General features: G+C 38.1%; 1 protein-coding gene across 9 annotated transcripts in view; it reads right to left on the bottom strand.

Moving 5' to 3' along the window:
• grk3 (G protein-coupled receptor kinase 3) overlaps positions 1-22,296 on the bottom strand; it is a 146,470-nt gene that overhangs the window by 74,049 nt on the left and 50,125 nt on the right. For all 9 annotated transcript variants that reach the window (XR_015500516.1, XR_015500517.1, XR_015500518.1 and 6 more), the window contains 1 exon segment: positions 582-655. Coding sequence is in view for 2 of the 9 variants with exons in the window: in XM_087269696.1 (XP_087125822.1) it covers positions 582-655 (74 nt within the window). In the remaining 7 variants the exon portion in view is untranslated.

The following is a 22,296-nucleotide window of genomic DNA, read 5'->3' as shown; positions in this document are numbered from 1 at the left end:
CTCCCACACCAAGCCTCTTTTCTTCCTCCGACACTCCCCCCTAAACAGAGCTGGACACGCCCACTTTTCTGACTTTTTCCAAAGTAGAGGTGTGAAAACACCCTGCTGAAACGAGGGGCTTTCATGGCCCTTTAAACTGAGCGGGGTCATGTGACTCTACACATGGTAATCGAAATAAATCAACCCGGAAAAATTTGATCGATTATAGGTTCTGAATGTCGATTACTTTTAGATTAATCGTCAGGCCCTAATTTATGCGGAAGGATTTTGAGTGTGTAAGAGCTGAGAACACTTTATTTACATTTTACAACCAAAATCCAATTAGAACCACTCAATTGGTAAACAAAACAACAGCAGGTCTCCAAAACATCCAGAAAATATTATTTTACAAACTGCACTGTACATAAATAATCTAAATATTTGCATAATAATCAATAATACGGAAATTAATATCAAATCTGGAAAAAAAAAAAGCTGTTGTAGCACTAAAATCTGAGAGCGCAGATCCTGTGTGGGCCATCACATTACATCCAATGGCTATAAAGACTGTTAGAATGCTAGCAAAGCAAAACCAATTTTACCTCCTCGTAAAACTTGAGCTGCGGAACGGCCTCGTCGATCTCGTTCATGCAGAAATCCTTGAAGAGGAGGAAACCTGGAGGAAACAACAAGAGAAGGAAGGAGAATAGAGTTAGATAAGGTGCCAAGCAGAACCACCGAAGGAAAGATCTGACCTTTAAAGCAGGCACAATGCAAGAAAACACATTATATACAGCTGAAGACAGAATTATCAGCCCACCTGTATATTACTCTGTACACATTTCTAATCATAATAATTTTAATAACTCATCTCTAATAACTGATTTCTTTTGTCTTAGTCAAAAAGACAGCACATAATATTAGACTAGATATTCTTCAAGACACTTCTATACAGCTTAAAGTGATATTTAAAGGTTTAACTAGGTTAATTAGGGTAAAGTTAGGCTAATTAGGCAAGTTATTGTATAACAGTGGTTTGTTGGGATGTAACGATTCACTGTGAACCGGTTGAAAATCAATTCATATATGTGACGATTTAAACCGGTAGCAATGTAGACTGAACTGCAATACATGTTTTGAACAAAGAGGGCGCTGTGTTTACAGGCACAATCTCGCTTTACCTGCACATCAGCGGCGAGCAAGTGTGAAGAGGTTTTTCAGACTGAAAGAGAAAGTTGTGCTGTTACAGAAGCAGGTATTAGATTATTTTACCCTTTATTTTATTTTATTTTATTTTATGTTTATGACTATCTCTTCTTAAGTGTATTACACTGACACTTATACTAATTAATTATACAAGCAATGCTAATTATTCACCTTTACAATCAAGTTCAACTCCTGTCTCTATCCTAGTCGTTTTATAAGCAGCATGTTATGCCTGTGGAGCAGAGGGCCTATTGACCACCTCTGTACACACTGCTCTCTGCTTTAGGAAAGGCTTTACTCTCCACAACAGCCATCTCAGTTCCTAGTGAAAAGGTTTTTGCAGCAGGGGACATTGTATATGTGCAAAAACCTCAGCTTATGCCAGAAAACACAGATATGCTGATAATTCTTTTAAAATATGTATGTAAAATACCAGCAAAGTCACAGTTTCAGGTTGCTTATATTAATGAGTCTTCTTTAGTTTCTATTATTGTAGCTGACGCTGATCGGTCAGCTTGTATTTTTGTTTATTGTTTCGTATTTCATTATTTGAATGAGTATTGGTGTGTGTTTATGTTACAAATTTCTTTGTTTCTGGTTGGCTTGAGTGGGAGGTCACATGATTCTCTCTGATCGATTTAACCTGCGAGAGTTTGCATGGTCACTCAGCATGGTGAGATCTCAACGCAAGCACCTGTTGAATGCCCCTGCTTATTCTACAGCTGGTTATCAGGCCAACACGGTAAACTAAACATTGCTTTGTATATGATTTGTTTATTTTCATGTCCTTTTGATTGTGTTTGTGTGAAACGGTTGGTTTGTTTATTTGTTTATCCTTTAGTTTTCACGGTGTTCATTAAACTAAACGCACGGACATCAGTATTTGGGAGGCGTGGACTGTTTTAATAACCGGCGGGTAGCTACAAATATTCTTTGTTGTTAAAATAGCAATTTAGTTATGGCAGAAAATGTTTTATTTTGCAGCATTTAAAAAAAAATGAAAGGGCTTTTCACTTTAAATTTGTTTCAAATAATTTTGTTTAAAAATCGTGAATCGTATCGAATCGTGAGTCAGGTGAATTCCTAGTGGTTTGCTCTATAGACAATACAAAACAAATATTGCTTAAAGGGGGCTAATAATATTGACCTTAAAAACAGTTAAAAACTGATTTCATTCTAGCCAAAATAAAACAAATAAGACTTTCTCCAGAAGAACAAATATCATCAGACATCCAGTGAAATTTTCCTGAATCTGTTCAACATTATTCTGGGTATATTTAATAAATTCACATATTACATAAAACAATATGAACAGACGCATTAATGAGGCCTGTTGAAGTTCCTGAAAGGCGTTCATGCCAAAGTAAACTTAAGTATAAAGGAAGGGAAAAACAATAAAGAGACGCTCAAACAACAGCTGAACCACCATGAATAAATAACACGATTTACTTTGAAGGTGGAAGCAGTGTTGGCATAACCGAATCAACATCACGAGCTGAAGAAACACCACAAGGCAGATACAAGATAACACTATATCTGTAATCATCACAAACTTTCAGTCTGGCAATGAAAGACTTTCCTGAAATATTATTCAATGTATAGTGTATTACATTTTTATTTATAAAACAAGGATGTCGAATGCTTGATTCTGATTGGCTGATGAAGGTTCATTTTAAAGGAGTACAGTTATTTTCCAATAAACGCACAGATAGTAGTTCCGGCAGGTTTTGATCTCTTTACAGCTCCATATCACTACACTGTTTATATTAATGATTTCAGTTATTTCACAGCTAGATGCTAATGGTCTAATCTGATTCAATGACCTATGCTAAGCTAAGCTAAAGTTCTCCCATCAGACCTGGTTCTACTTCTGTTGATATTTGATTCTGATTGGCTGATGATGGCTCATTTTTAAGGTGTGCTGTCATTCTCAGATAAATGCAGAGATAAAGTAGTTCCGGCAGGATTTGAGCGCAGTTTACCTCCAGATCTCTACGCTGAATGATTCCAGTTTTTCACAGCTAGATGCTAAGGGTCTAATCGGATTCTATGATCTATGCTAAGCTAAGCTAAAAGTACTTCTGTTGATATTTGATTGGCTGATGAAGGTTTGTTCTATGGTGTATTGTTATTTTGAGATAAATGCACAGCTAAAGTAGTTCTTGTAGGTGTTGAGCGCATTACAGCTCCAGATCAAGATTATTTTGATAATTGATTCTGATTGAAACATCTTATTGTAAAAATTAAAGTGGATTACTTCTAGGATTTTACCTATTGCGGACTATTTTTAGAACGAAACTCCCGCAATTAACAAGGGACCACTGTAATCTTATTTTAAAACTGGACTTAATAGGAAAATCTAGTTCACTCACGATGATGATGTACAGAAAATTCCACCAATCACAAGCACAAGAGAATAAAAATAAACCACAATATAACCCACAAATTGTGCAACAAACAGTATATGAAGTGCTGAGAATGGCAGCATGGTGTTTTAGGTAAGATAAATAATGATAATAAAAAGAAAAGAACAATTTAAAAGAGAGAAAAAGGGGAATATATATTAAACTGAATAGGCTTGGGGTGTCATGTTTTTCAAACTAGTGGTATTTCTAAATTACTGTCATTTGCTCTGCTTCATTGGATTTAAGTTGTTTGTCATATTAATGTCAGATAAGCATTTTGAGCAATTTTCAGAGGTAAAGAACCAAAAAGCAAATGTGTAAAAACAATAAAACAAAACAGAGACAGATTACATAATATATTTTGCATTATGATGATAACAAATCTACAAGCTTTGTCTGGCAAAATTAGATGAAATAACTCTTCATTTAATCCCCACTGTTTAATTTGGGATCAAATGTATGACGCAAGCCCCTTGTGAGAGATTCACCCAAACAGTAGATCTGTCATCGGTGACTCAGGGATGCGCTGACGGTAAACGCTCTCAATGAATGATAACAATCGGCTAACCAGCTGACCGTGGATTAGTTACTGTTGAGAGGATTATCTGGAAATCACAGGACAGACACCACTCTCCTAATTCAGAAAATCCTCCATCAGACGGCCACCTTCACCTTTCATTTGACTTCTTCATCTGCCTTTAGTCAAAGCACGAAGCAGAAAGTCACCAGAAAAGCAACCCTGCTAAAATATCTTGACTGTTATTTTAACAATGTGCAATTTTAATAGTGTAGTCTCTGCTTTGACGCACTTTATTTTACATTCAATTGATAAATAAAACCATAAATGTTTTGCTTTCCTCCGGGTTAGTCCCTTTATTCATCAGGGGTCGCCGCTATGCTGACACACAGGCATGTGTAGCTCCGCCCTCTTTTAAAAAGAGCACAATCTAATTTGAATTTAAAGCGGCAGTCACCAAAACACCACAATTAGGATTAAATTCTAAAAGTGACACTTATGAAGCATTATTTGGGAGTATTTTGTCAGAAAACACAAAATACAAACTCTAGAGACATTAAACTTAGATTAAACAAGATTAATCTAGATTTTAAAAAATGAATCTATGCCCACCTATAATTTTAACTCAATGGAAAAAAAATTTCTATAGCTGCACTAAACTGAATATGAAGAAAACCCTCGCTCCAAGGCTGCCCTTAAGATGCCAGAACAACCATTCAGTGAAACATCATCATCAATAAAACCCCAGAAAATATCAAGATTTGTGTGTGTCTGTATCGCACAGCCCTTCAACTGCAGTAGAAGATGATCAGCACTGACAGCAAAGTTGGGACTGTTCCCATGGCAACAATAACAGGCAGCATCATGACCTCGGTGAGCGACTGATGCCCGTCTCTGCGTCTGATTGGACACACACACACAGCCAAAGTCAGAGCGAAATGCAATTCAAGGGTGTTTATAAGTGATGTGGCCTTCACTAGTGATGTAAACGCAGCAGATTGAAGACGCTCACAAGAAGAACCGCGGATGGTTTGCGTGAGAGATCCAGGATGGAGCGATGAGATGGGAGGACGTGGCTTTTCTGATACCCGCAGCATTAGCGCGAGCTGATTACTGCTGTTAAAATAGGAGGGTAATGCAGCCCTTAATTGGATCACAGCGGAATTATCTTGCAGGAGATTAAAAGCAAAAAAATAAAAAATAAAAAACACACACAACAAACATGATGCCGCTGGGCAGATACAGCACAATTTCTATAGCTTTTCATTTAAAATAATAATAAATGTAAAAATGATAATAATAATAATAAAGAAGTTTAAAAAATAGAACTAAACAGCTGAACTTAAAAAGGACAGAATGAATGATAAAATCACAGAAATACATTTCTATTAATGTACTGTTTATTTTTAACATATATTTATGGGTTTTTAAGCACCGAAATAATGAAAGTGGAATACAGTTTTTGGTTATATTCTGGTTATGTTCAGGCTATGTTCAGGTAACATTCTGGTAATATTCTGTTACGGCTTAGGCTATGTTAAGGTCATGTTATGACTTTGATCTGGCTATGGTTTGATTTTGTTCTGGCTATTTTCAGGTTATATTCAGGTTTTGTTTTGACTACGTTCTGGATATTTGCAAGCTATGTTAAGGTCATCTTATGGCTATGTTTTGGTTATGTTCTGGCTATTTTCAGGCTATGTTCATGCTATGTTTAGGCTATATTCTGGTAATATTCAGGCTATGTTAAGGTCATGTCATGGCTATGTTCTGACTATTTTCAGGCTTTGTTCAGCTTATGTTCTGGTAATGTTCAGGCTATGTTAAGATCATGTTCTGCCTATGCTCTGGCTATGGTTTGGTTATGTTCTGGCTATTTTCAGCTTATGTTCAGGTTTAGTTTAAGCTATGTTCTATTTATTCCCAGGCTATGTTCAGACTATGTTTTGGCTATGTTCTGGTAATGTTCTGATTATACTTAGGTTATATTCTGGCTGTGTTTTGGTAACGTTTTGGTCATATTCAGGTAATGGTTCTGTTATGTCCTGATTATGTGTAGGTTATTTTCTGGGTATGTTCAAGTTATGTTTCAACCAATAAAATAATAAGTGGAATACAGTTTTTGGTTATGTTCAGGCAATGTTCTGGCTATGTTAAGGTCATGTTGTGCCAATGATCTGGCTTTGTTTCGGTTATGTTCTGGCTATTTTCAGGTTATGTTCAGGTTTTGCTTTGGCTATGTTCTAGTTATGTTCAGGTTATGTTAAGGTCGTGTTATAGCTATATACTGGATATGTTCAGGCTATTTTTAGCCTATGTTCAGGTTATGTTCTGGCAATGGTCAGGCTATGTTCAGGTCATTTTATGGCTATTTTCAGGTTGTGCAATTTTTTATGCTGTTTGTGCTATGCTCTGATAATGTTCTAATTATGCTTAGGTTATGTTTTGGCTATGTGTCGGTAATGTTCTGGTTATGTTCAGGTAAAGGTCAAGTTATATCCTGATTATGTTTAGGTTATGTTCAGGCTATGTTTCTGTTATGTTCTTGTTACGTTCAGGTAATGGACAAGTTATGTTCTGATTATGTTTAAGTTATGTTCTGGGTATGCTCAAGTTATGTTGTTTCAAGCACCAATATAATAAAACTATGTAGCAAAAACATCAAAATATTACAACTATGTACTTTGATACTTTATTCATATCTTTCCCTCTTTCAGTAATAGTCTATGGGACTTTTTTGACATAACACAACAGGACCTTAGAGTATGAGCAATAGTATTAGTGATACTAATAAGAGGCTCTCGTCAACATTTTTCTGCTTTCAGTATCTTCCCAGTCGTCCTCTTCCTCCTCTGTTATCTTTCGCACACTCATCTTTCGTCTTCCTCCCTTTCCTGCTGTCTGCACTCACTGTAAAGTCTCAAATACACCATCCAGACAGAAATAAACCCAGCAGACACAGATGTATGAAAACACAGCAATGGATCACAGTGAAAACATATCGATTAGATGGCGGAGGTAGAAATGGAGAAAGAGTCATCGGGAAGAAGGTAGAAAAAGTGGATTAAATGAGTGGGTCCAACAGCTCCAGGGACCTGTACCATGAAGTTGGTTTAGCAGGTTAAGTTTTAGTTTAGTTTAAACCAATCCTGTGTTTTAGGTACGATGAAGGTGGCTTGACTTTAATATCTTGTTGTCATCATGGTATAAGATGCTGCAGAGTTAACCTCTTTGGATCAGGCTATGTTCTGGCTATGTTTGATTATGTTCAGGTTATGTTTTGGCTATTTTCAGGCTATGTTAAGGTCATGTTATTGCTATGATCTGTCTATGTTCAGGCTACTTTCAGGTTTTGTTTTGACAGTTCTGGTAATGTTCAGGCTATGTTCGTGCTATGTTCATGTTATGTTCTGGCTATGTTATGGCAATGGTCAGGCTATTTTCAGGCTATGTTCAGGTCATGTTCCGGCTATGTTCAGGCTATGTTCAGATAATATTATGGTTATGTTCTGGCTATGTTTTGATTATGTTCTGGCTATGCTCAGGTTATGTTTGAGCTAGATTCTGGTTATGCTCAAGCTATGTTAAGGTCATGTTATGGCTATGTTTTGGTTATGTTCAGCTTTTATTTTGGCTAGGTTCTGGTTATGTTCAGGCTATGTTCATGTTATGCTCTGGCTATGTTATGGCAATGGCCAGGCTATTTTTCGGCTATGTCCAGACTATGTTAAAGCTATGTTATGGCTATTTTCAGGTTATGTTTTGGTTATGTTCCGGTAATGTTCTGGTAATGTCCTGAACATGCTTAGGTTATGTTCTGGCTATGGTTCAGTTATGTTCAGGTAATGTCCCGATTATGCTTAGGTTATGTTCAGGACATGGTCAAGTAATGTTTTGGATTTGTTTAGGTTGTGTTCATGTTATTTTTTGGCTATGTTTAAGCTAGGTTCTGGCTATGTTCAGGTAATGTTCTGGCTATGTTTTATTCATGTTCATCTAATCCACTATAAGCAAAAGTGACAGCCTTTTTCTTGATTTCTCTTTCTCCAAATTATAGGTCATTGTATAGAAAAAACACAAAGTGTGTATTATAATTATTTTAGATGATTTATGCACTTTATGATATATGTAATTCATTAGACAAGCAGTTTTAGTTAAATAACCAATTAATTTAAATAAACAAATCTATATACAGCTCTTTTTAATCACCTGTTTTTAATCAGTAATCAGTTTGTCAACACAAAACTAATATTGTAATCCTGAGTTTGTTAAACTACCATCACGGTACAGGCCCGAAGTCTGCCGGAGAATCCACATAAACATGCTGACTGCACATGAATGGAAATTGAAAAATCAAACGCTCTAATTCAAGGTTTGCTCACGAGGAATGAGTAGGTGAACCGAGTGACAGAAATAAAAATCCAGCTGAAGAGGCCTTACGTCACAGAGTTAATGGATTACCCTTAATCGTACATTCAATACGCAGAGCGATCACTCTCGGCCTGATTGCAGGATTCTCACTCTTGTCTGAGTACAGGTGGGGTTAAAGCTCACTGACAGACCACTCAGTGTTTTTCTTCTTGATGCACAGGAGATCTAGGAGGACTGTCATCATATCACAAACTCATCAGTGCCATAATCTGCTAGAAATCCAATGAGAGCTTCTCTGAATACAGCTGGGGAATAATTACATGCAGGTCTGCAAGGCATCCACTGATTTGTCTCTTCCACACAGCTGATTTAAAGACATCACTAATATTTATTTCAATACGAAGGGTGTATAGGCTTGAGTAAATGATATTATTTGTTTTTTTGTAGGACAGTAGATGTGGGCGAAAAAAAATGATGGTAGGGGATGGTCGGGTCAGAATTTGGTGTCAACAGCATGAAAGCATGGATCCATCCTGTCTTGTATCAGCGATTCAGGCTGGTGGTAGTGGTGTAATGGTGTGGGGGAGATTTTCTTGGCACACATAGGGCCCATTAGTACCAGTTGAGCATGGATTAAGGCAGTTTTGAAGGCAAAAGGGGGTCCAACCCAGTACTAGTAAGATGTACCTAATAAAGTGGCCGGTCAGTGCATGTTGAAAGCATATTAAGTGCAAGTGACGACTATCTCATCAAATTAGAAAAATATACTCTAATTATTTCAATTAAAACACTTTTATATTTACATTAGAGATGCACTGAAATGAAAAGTCTGGCCTGAAATCAAAACAGAGATTTCTGCGTGCACTTGGCACGAAAACCAAAATGCTTAGTAATAATTATTTATAATTGCATTAAATAATATTTAAAATAAGTCATTTTGTAAGACTTTTTAAATTCAACACAACTTAAATGATAATATATTTTTAATTTAAGCCAGTAAAAATAACCATAATATTACTGAAAGTATAATTTTATCGACAGTGAAGATGTGGAGAGGCACAGTGGCCATTTCACAAGCAGCAAGAACAAATGTACAAAATCAAGATGATTTATTTGACCCAAAGCCTTTTTTGTGGCTCATTATTATTATAAAATAAAATGAGTTATGAATGACAGATTATTTATATCACGGTGGCTCGCAGAATGCTTAAATGCAAATAATTCTGAATGCAATTCATAAAGTGTCTATCAAATGCATAAATGTAAACATAAGATATGAGTGTTTGAGTGTCAGTATTAGCATGATCAAAGAGTCTAACTGCAATATAAACAATGAGAAGATAAAAACAGAGAAGCGGATGTTTGTGCACGGCATGCGTCTGAATTCTACAGAAATTTCTACAGTATTCTGAGTGCATCATTAGGCTGAACCCAAAGTCTGGACTCTCTTGAGGACTCGCTTGACAGAAGTGATTTTGTCGTTTTCACCAGACACCCGGAAGCAGGCAATCAAGCCAGAGAGGAGGGGAGAAGCTCACACACACACACACGAGCAAACGTACAGATCACACACTGCCCACGCACTGCCCAAAACACAACAAGGAACTACATTAGAGTTTACTGTGGGCCATCACGAAGGGAAAACAACCACCATTTCCTGGACGGCTTAGCGGGCTGGGTTAAACGCTCTGGATTTTACAATACCTTGCCAACAAGGTGAGTCTCTTAGTGATGTTTACAAGGCAGGAGAAGATGGAACATGGAAAAACGGACAGCCCATTAAACACACACGTACGCGCGCACACACACACCCACACATACTGCAGACTCAGCAAACAAGAGTCCGTTTATTTTAGCTCTTAATTTCATGACTCCATTTCACACACGGCCTCGCCTTTTCTTATTCTGACACACACACATAAACACTTCCCCATGCAGAGTTTCAAGATCAACAGCCCTTCAGAAGTGTTTCTGAGAAGACGCTATACTGAATGGAGAGTGGCGATTACGACTAAACATTTATTTTGAATATGCAGGTCATTTATTTTCCTTCCCTGATTAAAGTATGAAGCTCAAGACACAACTGCGGAAATCAGGATTATAGTTCAGTCAGATTACAAACAAATAGTTGCATGCCCGCATCAGCTTTGAGGAAACTCCATGTGCAAAATATCACCTAAAAATAAAAGTTCGTCATGATTTCCTCGTGTCATTGCAAATTTGTTTGTGTCTTCTGTGGAATGAAGAAGAGTTGATCTGCGTTTTAGTGTTGATTTGACACATATAAAAAATCTATTCTGCTTCTGACCTTATTCTGAATGTCAGTGGCTGCTTTTTGCCAGCATTCTTCTGAATGTCATGTGTTCATTAAAGGTGCTGTATGTCAGTTTTTGACACCTCTAGAGCATAAAACACCTTAATATGTGTGCAGATATTCAGAAACATGCTCAGTGAACATTCTTGTTTATCTGAAAAACAATGCTGAAGTCAGATATTCTGATTGGTAATGTGTGTTACGCGCCGGACGTCTGTCTTTGTTTTGGTCATTTTAACTGCCAGTGTAGCCAATTATATTCCAGCACTCCGGGTTGCCTTGATGGAAAACAGTGTATTTTATTTATTCAGCCAGGAAGGCTCTTATAGTATGCATCTGTGACTGAAATGCGACCTCTGGTGGACAGTAGCAGACTCTGAAATGAGACGCAGATTCAGAGTTCCAACATTAGGTGGTTATTAATTAGCTAATAATATAAATATTACAAGCATAAACATTAGGTGAGCAGGTTACATTGTAACGCGGTGTCCTAACAACACGCTACTTGACAATATTTGCAGTGATGAGGAATTTGGCTGTTTGCACAAGACAAAACACGACAGTAATGTAAATACAGCCATTCAGAAGTAGAGGTCTGCGCCGGAATAAATTTCCGAATAAATCGCGGGAGCGGTCGGTTAACGGGTTTAATTTGGGACGGGAGCGGGCTGTCTAGCAATATCGCGATATTGCTATGAGAATGAGAGAGAGAAAGAAAGAGAAAGAGAGCGAGCTTTGCCTGTGTGTGCTTGGTGCTTGTGTGTATGTTAGTGAGAGAGAGAGAGAGAGAGAGAGAGAGAGATTTCCCAGATATCAAAATACACTCGGGTCAGTTCCGGCTACATTCTCGCCTGCCAGAGACTTACCACTCAGCCCGGCTCCGGCTGCCGGACTCTGGATGCTTGTAGACTCACTGCCCGATTCCGGCCCGAATCAATCGGGCCAGATGCGGCGGCGGTAAGCGAGCCGACGCTGCCGTATCCGCGCCGGAATTGGCCCGAGAGTAATGTGCGCTGCGGCCCGGAAGCTGGCGCGACTCAGTATTTATATACCTTTATATAAAACCTTTTGGTATTACATTGGTACTTGATACATGGTATTACAAGCCTTTGAGTTGATATAACAGCAAACGCCTGTGTGTCTGCTTGGTGCTTGTGTGTGTGTTAGTGCGCGCGCGCGTATGAAAGAGAGATTTGTCTGTGTGTGTGTGTGCTTGATGCTGTGTGTGTGTGTTTATACAGACAGCTTGGCTGTCTGGACTGTATAGCTGGGGGATTTTCGGTTTTGGGCGCGGCGGGCAGAAAACAGGGCGGGTCGGGCAGCGGGACAACAAATTCTTAATATAAGCGGGAGCGGTCGGGTTCGGCCTAAAACCTGGCGGGTGCGGGCGGGAGCAGGATTCAAAATTTAGTCCCGCGCAGATCTCTATTCAGAAGCACAGAATAGTGCACTCACTGAATATATATTGGAATATATAGAGGAATGAACCGCCAACTGAATATTTATGAATATATATTAAACCTCTTTAACATTTTTAAAAGTAGATGATGAATCACTGAAATGTGTTGGTTGGTTGAGTCTCAGTTCTAAAGTTACGTTTCAGACGATTTGTTATATTCTCCAGATCTGAGGTGCTGAGATCTGCTGCTGCTTTCAGTAGTATGGCAATAAATGTCATGTGAAATGTCATTCAATCTCACATTATTAGCATTTAACACTGAATAAAGCACATGAACTGCACCTGAGCTGATCATTGCCAGTTTATCCATATTGTTCACCTGTGTAAAATAGAAGCCGTTTCTAAAATATAAATATCAGCTGTTGTGTTAGAATAAAAACTCCTTTTAATATGGAAAATATTCCTTCTATTGCGTGCCGTTGCTTTCATTTAGAAAACTGTTTAAAACAGCCTTAAAATCAGCCTTTAGGCTCGCAAATCAGTCATGCTCCTGTTGGTGTCGTCAATCTGGCAACCTGCTCTTGTGTGTTTTCAAGCAGGGGTGCAATATCTAGTTCAACCACCAGGTGTCAAACTTACATACTGCACCTTTACCAGACAAAAAAAATCAAAATAAAAAAACAAACAAAAGCTTAGACCAAACCTTTATTTTGAGAGGTTGTCTTAAAGATGACAAAAGAAAACTCCCTTGCCTAAACACACTAGTTTAGAAGTGAGCGCCACCTGCTGCAAGTTTTCTCCGTATTTTTGGTTAGAAGAGTAGTTTTAGTTATAGCGTGCAAACGCTGAAGATGTTTTGCTTGTTTATATTGTATTAGATAGTTTAGAGGAGGGATCATAAAAAACTTGTTCCTGGAGGGCTGGTGTCCTGCAGATTTTAGCTCCAACCCTAATCAAACACACCTGAACAAGCTAATCAAGCTCTTACTAGGTATACATGAAACTAGGGGTGTCAAAATGAATTGTTTCCTCTGTGCACTGTGATGCAGACGCGGACAATTCGGTATCGGTTCATAAATAATCATAACCGGTTATTATGTTCTGACGTCATTTATCTCCTATGCGCTCTGTTGCGAGGGACGTGAGCGCCGGTATTTATAACACTCAGGAGCTAACTCAGGGCCGGGCCATTGCATAGGCAGTAAAGGCAAATGTTAAGGGCACTGTACATCCACCAGGGCGTCAGAAATGAGCACGGTTCAGCTGGTTTTGTTTTCGATATTCCTGACACATTCAGTTATAGACGGCAATAACTCTAAAACCTCTTACCCTAAAAAGATCTAAAGTGTGTTTCCTAAAAAAGACAAAGCTGGTTATGTTTCACAGCTGTCTTTTTCTTTTTCGCTCGACATAATGACCACTGCTTTCTTTAAGCCCTTGCAATATGCATGTAGCCGGGAGAGCTTGCGCAAAGCGAAGCTCTTAGTAAGGGACCGTCAGAAAAGTGCTTATTTTTTCAGTTTTTTTGCTCTGCTCATCGCGAGCTCTCCAGGCTAAACGCATATTGCGAGGGCTTAAGTGTGTGTGTGTGTGTTAGGTGCTCTCTATGTTTGAATGTTTGTGTATGTGTATGTGTATGAATGAGAGACAGTGTGGTGCTGTGTGTTTATACAGACAGCTTGTTATGGCCTCCCTCCAAAATATAACACTGTGTATGGAAAGCATCGTCAATGCACCGTGATATCGAATTGAACCGAATCAGTAGCATGATAATAGTAACCGAACTGAACCGTGAGACAGGTTCACACCTCTACTTGAAACACCCAGGCAGGTGTGTAGAGGCAAGTTGAAGCTAAACCCTGAGGGCACCGGACCTTCAGGAACGAGATTGGTGACCCCTGGTTAAGAGGGTAAATTTCAGCTAGTTTAGGGGTTTTGTTATATTCCTTTCTTTTATTTGGTGCCCCTTAATTCTCGTTTCCCTATTCATAATATACATTGATTTTCTTTAGTGAGATCTTGTATATAATATTTTTGCTGTTTGACTTATTTTCACTTTTGTAAATAAATGCTCTTATTTTTGCAGTATTTTGGTTGTTGTTTTACTATTTTGCCACCAATTCACCACAAAGTTTAATCACATCAAATGCTACCTCTTTTAAACCCAAGAGCCAAACTTGAAAGTCGTAGCATTATATATGTACATAACATCATGCAGATATTCTTACATTAAATGGTAAATGACATTCATAGTGCTATGACAGACATTAAATAACCAGAATCTGCATAATGCAGCTATTTACATATTTATGCCTGTATTCTGCCATTCCATCTATGTTCTCCAGATCACAGAAACTACAGCCGACTATAAAGCATTTTAACACTAAAGATAAACTTCATCTTCAAGCAGGAAAACAACCAAGCAGTGAATGCGCACAGCAAGAGAATCAGCCGCTAATGGAAAAAAATGGCTGTGCTACATAAAATGACGGCTGCTCATTAAACTCAGATCATTGCCATGCTCTGAATGCAGAGAAAACAGCTTTAACGTTATTTGCTTCCTACGAAAAGTAATAACCAATGTGGCGGATGCGGCTTCCATGAAGACTGTCATTTTATGCAAATCACATGATGCAACGCTGCTTTCTGCCAAATGTGTCAGTCTTCAAGCAGGTTATTTGCCATCTGTCATGTAACGCAAACCTTTCATCCAAGAGCCCACGTCGCAAGCTGATGCTCTTGCTGCTGCTTATTTAAAGGAACACTCCACTTTTATTAGAAATGGGCTCGTTTTACATCTGCCCTAGAGGTAAACAGTTAGCATTGTTGAATCCATTCAGCTGATCTCCATGTCTAACAGGAGCACTTTTAGCTTAGCTTAGCGTAAATCATTGTATCAGATTAGACCATTAGCATCTCACTCAAAACAATGATCAGTGTTTCCATAATTTTCTTATTTAAAGTTCGACTCTTATCTACACTTCCTGACAAATGTCTTGTGGCCCATCCAGGATTTAGGAACAGCAAATAATAACGTGACTTCTAGTCGATCATTTGGTATCAGAAGATGCCATTATGAAAGGCAAAGGCCTCTAGATTTTGCTTATTTGAGCACAATGTAATATGATCATGCCTTGATTATTAATGATTTCATTGGGACAGTAGGGTCTGACTCTGCTTAGACTAAAGTCTAATCACTGAACAGAATTAATGTCCAGTATAGAATATAAAGTTTAATAAAAATATATAGAATTTTCAAGGCCGATGAACTTCTTATGATCAATTTTGCCCGCTACAGCTAAATTTCGGCAGCAAAATTCCCTGATTATTACACTAGAATGAAAGTATCAGCATAGAAAATAACAGCTTTTCCTTTTCTGTTGGTCTTAGTCTTACCACAGAAGACTTGAGCTCTAAATAGAAAACGTATCAAACCTATGGTAATTTTTGAGCGAGATGCTAACGGTCTAATCTGATTCAATGATCTATGCTAAGCTAAAAGTGCTCCCACCAGACCCGGAGATAAAAATAAAACTCAATTCTAGGAAAGCTGTCCAGTAAACAAGTGTGGTGTTCCTTTAAGGCAGGGGTGGTATGTGGTCCTGGAGGGCCGGTGTCCTGCAGATTTTTGTTTCAACTTGCCTCAACACACCTGCAGAATGTTTCTACAGAGCCTAGTAAGAGCTTGATTAGCTAGCCCAGGTGTGTCTGATTGGGGTTGGAGCTAAACTTTGCAGGACACCGGCCCTCCAGGACCGAGTTTGGACATGCCTGCTTTAAGCGACACAACATCAGGTTAATTTTCCCCGGTATTAAATTCTGACTTGGCATTCTGAACGTATGACTTCATTTGGATGCAGGAACATCCACCGCTCAGCTGGAAACTCAGCCTTTTAGAGCAGAATATTGCTCTTTTGGACGCCGGAGCTCATTCTTCAAACTGTCATCTCACAGCGTCAATCAGGAAGGTTTGGCAAAGCGCCGTGAACACTGGGAAGGTCACAGGCTTAATTTGAAAAGCAGTAAACATCTCTGGCTGTGCTCAGGAGAATGCATAAGAGTGTGCGAGATATATATATATATATTAAAATATATGATGTATATATATTAAAATGTTGTTGATGGCGACAATTAGAGAATAACTACGTTTACATGGACATCAGTAATGGAATGATTTGCCTTCATCTGAATAAGAGAATAATATAATGAAGGTGTTTACATGAGTTGCTTTTTGAATGCTTCTTTAATGAACCCATGTTATAGCACATCATTCAATTAACTTCTTTGCTTTACCATGCTGTCCACATTTCCTCCGGAGATTCATGTAGTTTCAGGTGTTTCATTCTTAATTTTAGGACTTTTAACTACAGTTTCACTTTCACTTTCATTCAGGAGCATTTCATTCATGCCCCTGTGACAAACGAGATATTGGATGCAATGAACTGTGCAAGAGTGTAGTTTTAATGGCGATTAATACCGCATGTCATATGGGGAAATAAACCTCTGCATTTCACGGTGCAGGTGCTTGTGGTCCTTTACTGACTCGGTAGGTGCAGATAATAGTGTCAAACAGCTGTATGTGTGTGTATAGACTATCCTGTCGCAAAACGTGGCGAAAATCCTACACATGGGTAATAGTTTGACTGCGGTGTTTACATGTCTGCACTGCACTTTAATGATGCCACTAAAATCCCATTAAGGGATTTAATCCCATTTCTGTTTAGTTTGATTATGACTTTAGTCGGATTAAGGTCATCAAAAATACCTGTTCAGACTTTTAATCAGAGTATTGTCTTAATCGCAGTGGTGTAAAATAACTAATTACAAATACTCAAATTACTGTAATCGAGTAGTACTTCTTAGAAATTGTAATTTGCTAAGTAGTTTTTTAAATGTGTACTTGTACTTTTCCTTGAGTGCATGTTTAGTGCAGTATCAGTACTTTTACTCCACTACTTTCCTTCAACCTGCAGTCACTACTTTATTTTTTCTTGTTAATGGGGATTAGAAAAATCAGTCCTGTAATTCCCGTCCAATCAAATCTCACATAGAAGGAAAATTGCATCATAATGATCTACCTCAAGACATGTGCACTTTACATGGCAGCAAACTGTTTGGAAGCACTAAAAGTGTCCAAGAAGATGTTCAAAATCTTTACACGTATTGACGCAGAGACTGTTTAGATCAGGGATGCCCAAACACAGTCCTGGAGGGCCGATGTCCTGCAGATTTTTGCTCCAACTTGGCTCAACACACCTGCACGGATGTTTCTAGAAAGCCTAGTCTGAGATTGATTAGCTAGCCCAGGTGCATCTAATTGGGATTGGAATTAAACTTTGCAGGACACCGGCCCTCCAGGTCGAGTATGGGCACCCCTGGTTTAGATGCAGGTCCCTAATGAGAAGATGATGGATATTTACAGTATGATGACTGAAATGGCCCTAAACACCCAACTGACACAAGCCGTCAACATGCCGTCAGATTGAAATTGTACCCCAACGTCGTGGAGACACTGCATTTTGTTTGGAAATGAAAATCAAGTTTACATTAGAACTCAACGTCAGGCCGATGTCAATGTCTAACGTCCAACCTAAAACCAATATATATATATATGTGTGTGTGTGTGTGTGTGTGTGTGTGTGTGTGTGTGTTTGTGTATTATGGAATTATTTTAATTATTTCAACTGTGTTTCTCGAAAGACTTACATTTTTAAAATCTTGAATCTTCTCTAGGCAAATTACAGTTGCAACACTCATCAGACACTCCTGTATAAATTCTCCTTCAGTGAAGGGTTTCCTGTGCATAACTAGCCAGCATAGAATTTTTTTGCACTTTAGCATGAAAAAACTGCTGTTGTTGAGCTGATAGAGCAGCTGCTAATTATTTTACTTTTTGATCTTGTTTGGCACCAGTGTAAAAGCTGAAGGCCTGATGTTTTGTTTCATAATGTCTTTTAATATTATATTCCTTTATTACTGCAACTGATTCCTGGCAAATTAGACAGACACATATTCCACTGACCTCTGTGAAGAAATATTCTTTGCCCCAACATGACTGAAATTTCCTGCTCTCACTGTTGATTTTTTCTTTTTCTTGATTGTAACATGGCTCGCCAAAACGAGATTAACCATTATGTTTCCTTCAGTTTGTTCGGTTCGTTTTGCTTCATTACAGGAACTGCTGCCTAATTGAAGGCGCGTCATAGCAACACCCGGTGGTTATTTTTTGAGTTACATTCATTTTTGTATAACGGGCCAGATTCTATTAATATTTATAAAAAGCCTCGCGGGCTGCCACAAAACTGATTGCAGGCCGCAGATGGCCCGCCGGCCGTAGTTTGGACACCCCTGGTTTAAGATGTTGGGTGGACATTGGATTTTGGTCACTTTCTAACCACCTAAAATCAACCAAATATCAACGTCATTTGATGTCATTATTGGATATCAAAATAATGTTGCTGTTAGACGCTGGCTAGACATTGAATTTTGGTCACCTGACATCAAACTAAATCTAACCTAGTTTTAATGTCTTATGACATTGTGTGCCTGCTGGGCAATCACTAAATGCACTACAGAATGTTACGTTTACACACACATCCACAAATTACATGTAAATGCATCAACTTTTAAAAGCATAATACTCCTCATTACTCATGAGTACTTTTAAAAGGGCTACTGTTTACTCCTACTTTGAGTAATATTTACAACAGGTACTTTTACTCTACTCGCACTACATTTTTAGGCAAGTAATGGTACTTTTACTTAAGTATGCTTTTTTTGTACTCCATCACTGCTCAGTCGTATTAAAATCAAATTATTGGTGTCCATGTAAATATACTCATTGGCTATTTTTCCATGCAAAAATGCAAATTAAATATCTGCAACTAACGCAAAACTGGATTATCACATAAAAGACGTGCGAAGAAAGCAACGTTTCTATCCAACGAGTCTAAACGAACAAAATGGTCACTTCCTTATTATCTGGCACCAAATATCAACAGTAAAAACTGAATTTGCATTGGTAGGAGAAACTGCGTCAATCTTTTCTTTATTTAATAAGTGACTTGTGCCTCAGAAGGCAATCCTACACACAGTGAACGCGCAGTGGCGTTTGAAGGCGTAAGATGCGGAGCACAGACGCTCTTGATTCTGCAAGTCATTAATAATATAATAACACTAATACTGTAACGGTTAAGGCATTTTAAAAAGACCAAAACAACATTTCAGATGGATTACAATGTGATTTGATTGGTAAAATCAGTGGTAAGAAAAATACCAAAGAGCCATGTCACACGACTAAAATAAACAGCAATTATAGGGCAGAGAGAATATACAGATACGGCCTGGGAAAATAACTGTACTACAAACCACAGTGTGTAAAAACCCACATGGGCCCGGGGCCAAAGTGGACAGAGGACGAGAGACTGCGGCAGAGAGACAAAAGAGAAAACAGCCCAAAATGATTAGAGGAATACACAACATGGTGACAGTGATTCTGTGGGAGAACGCAGGCAGTCACGGCATACAATAGAGAATCTTTCAGAGGATCAAGCTGCTTGGACATGAATCAAAGCCAAAACACAGCAGGGAAGGTCATTTTGCTCATTCAGAATTTAGTTGTTTTTTTAATGTGGCAGATCAAATACAACAGGTCAAATGTAAAGCAATGTGTTATTGATCACATGCACTGGTAAAAATGCTGGGTTCCAAACAATCACAATTTTTTAGGGCAGCATAAAGAGATTACGTTTAGTTGTCCCACCAAAAACCTCAAGATTCGTGTTGTTTCAGCTTCATTCATTCATTTTTCTTCAGCTTAGTTCCTTTATTCATCAGGGGTCACCACAGTGGAATGAGCCGCCAACTTATTCAGCACGTTTTATACATCGGATGCCCTTTTAGCCGCAACCTAGTACTGGGAAGCACCCATACACACTCATTCACACACACACACTCATACACTGCGGCCAATTTAGTTAATCAATTCCCCTACAGCGCATGTGTTTGGACTGTGGGGGAAACCGGAGCACCTGGAGGAAACCCGCGCTAACATGGGGAGAACATGCAAACTCCACTCAGAAATACCAACTGACCCAGCCGGGACTCAAACCAGCGACCTTCTATATAAATAAATACAAATATCATTTTATTGCCCAGCTCTACAAGCACATTAAAATCCAAATTCATGTTTGTTAACATCAGTTAAAGCACTTTGAGTTAACATGAACAAACAATGAACGACTTTATTTTCATTAATGAATGTTAACATTCATTGCACACATCACTGTTTGCTCATGCAAGTGTAAAATGTACCAATAAAAGAAAATGTCCTAGCAAAAATCCTGAAAGCACTGACTTACGGTCACTTCTGATCAATTTAATGCACTTTAATGCGATTTAATTGATAAAACAAATGACTTGTAATCAGCAGCGCATGTAAAGCATTTAGTAAATCAGTTTATATTAGCCTAAATTTAAGTTCAGTGTGAAGACGTGGCAATAATGACCCATTTATAATAGACGCCATGTTTTTGCATTGGATTTCGCCATTGGCTTTCACATAAGATGGCAAGGAAAATAAAATGGGCAGCTCAGTGGGATTGTGAGCTCAGCAGCCTCCTTCAGCCGTCCACACAGCAATGAGAAGAGACACGCAGCTCTCCAATAACAACACTGGCTCTGGGCGATCACAGTCCAGCCACAACACCACAAACCTGCCCTTATTATGGACACTTCTCTGCCTGGACTCACGCAAGCCACAGAACGCAGAGGCATTATTTAGCACCGTAATAAACGTTTAAAAGATTTAATTCGAGCGCGATGTGAATTTGAATGCATTGATTGACTGGAATTCAAATCAAATCAAATCACTTTTATTGTCACATCATCAGCAGCACGTGTGCTATGATGAGCCCGTCAAAAGTTTAGGGTCAGTTTTTTTTTTTTGATTATGAATTATTCAATAACTTAAATAAAATACTTCTGTTAATCAAGGCGGCATTTATTAAATGTAAAAAATTATATATTTATTAAATATTTATTAGTTACTAATAGTATGTAGTTTAAAATGAAATTGTTACTCCAGTCATTATTGCTTTTATTACTATTACCACTTACAATAATAATATTAATAATAATAATAATATTAATAATAACAATAGGTAATATTAGAGTGATTTCTGAAGGATCATGTGACTCTGAAGACTGATTTTGAATTATTAATTTAAATTATAAACTACTTTTGAACAGTTATTTTATAGTGCAATGACTGTTTACAATCTGTACTGTGTTTTAAATAAAATAAATGCAGCTTTGCTGAGGAGGAGAGGCTTATTTTAAAACATTTAACAATCCTACTGACCCCAAACTTTACTGGTAGTGTAGATATTGTCTATATTAACTGAGAAATTAAGAAAAGAAAAATCATTTTTAAAAGGGTGTACTCATGTATTTATTTATTTTTTCCTCTCAAATTATTAAAACTTAAATATTCAATTCACCTTTATTTGTAAAGCGCTTTTCACAATGTAGACTCTGTCAAAGCAGCTTCACATAGAAGATCATGGTGAATTAAAACAGTGTAGTTCAGTTCAGTGTGGTTTAATAGTCAATACTGAGAGTCCGAACACTGAAGAGCAAATCCATCCATGCATAATCCTTTTTATTGTTTGCTACCTTGTCTGCAACCTGCCTAATGTTAATTTGCATTGTGTCACACAAAAAATAAATAAATACATAAAAGAAATGAAGTCAGTTGATTCCTTGACCCCAGTCACCCTGTGTTTTCTAAAAGTGTCCCGAAAGCTGCGTAATTCCAGTGTCCCTGGTGAAGCCCAGAGAGAGAGAGAGAGAGAGAGAGAGAGAGAGACAGGGCGAGTGAGGTGGAAATAATGACATTGACTGGCCAATTAATTCTCCAAATCCCAGAGCAATTAACAGAGGCTGGTGGATCAAAGTACTGTCAATTAATGCTATGCTAGCACACACGTATGCATGAACTCACACACACACACACGCAAACACATCTGACAAACACAGATGATCTGACTGTCTAACAAAAGATGCACATCCAGATATATGAACACGCCTGCGTTTAAACAGACGG

Source organism: Danio rerio, chromosome 10 (genome assembly GCF_052040795.2).
Source record: "Danio rerio strain M-AB ecotype USA chromosome 10, GRCz13ab, whole genome shotgun sequence".
NCBI classification, from domain to species: Eukaryota; Metazoa; Chordata; class Actinopteri; order Cypriniformes; family Danionidae; genus Danio; species Danio rerio.
Note: the sequence above shows the minus strand (reverse complement) of the source record. Positions and strands in the feature narration are given on the sequence as shown.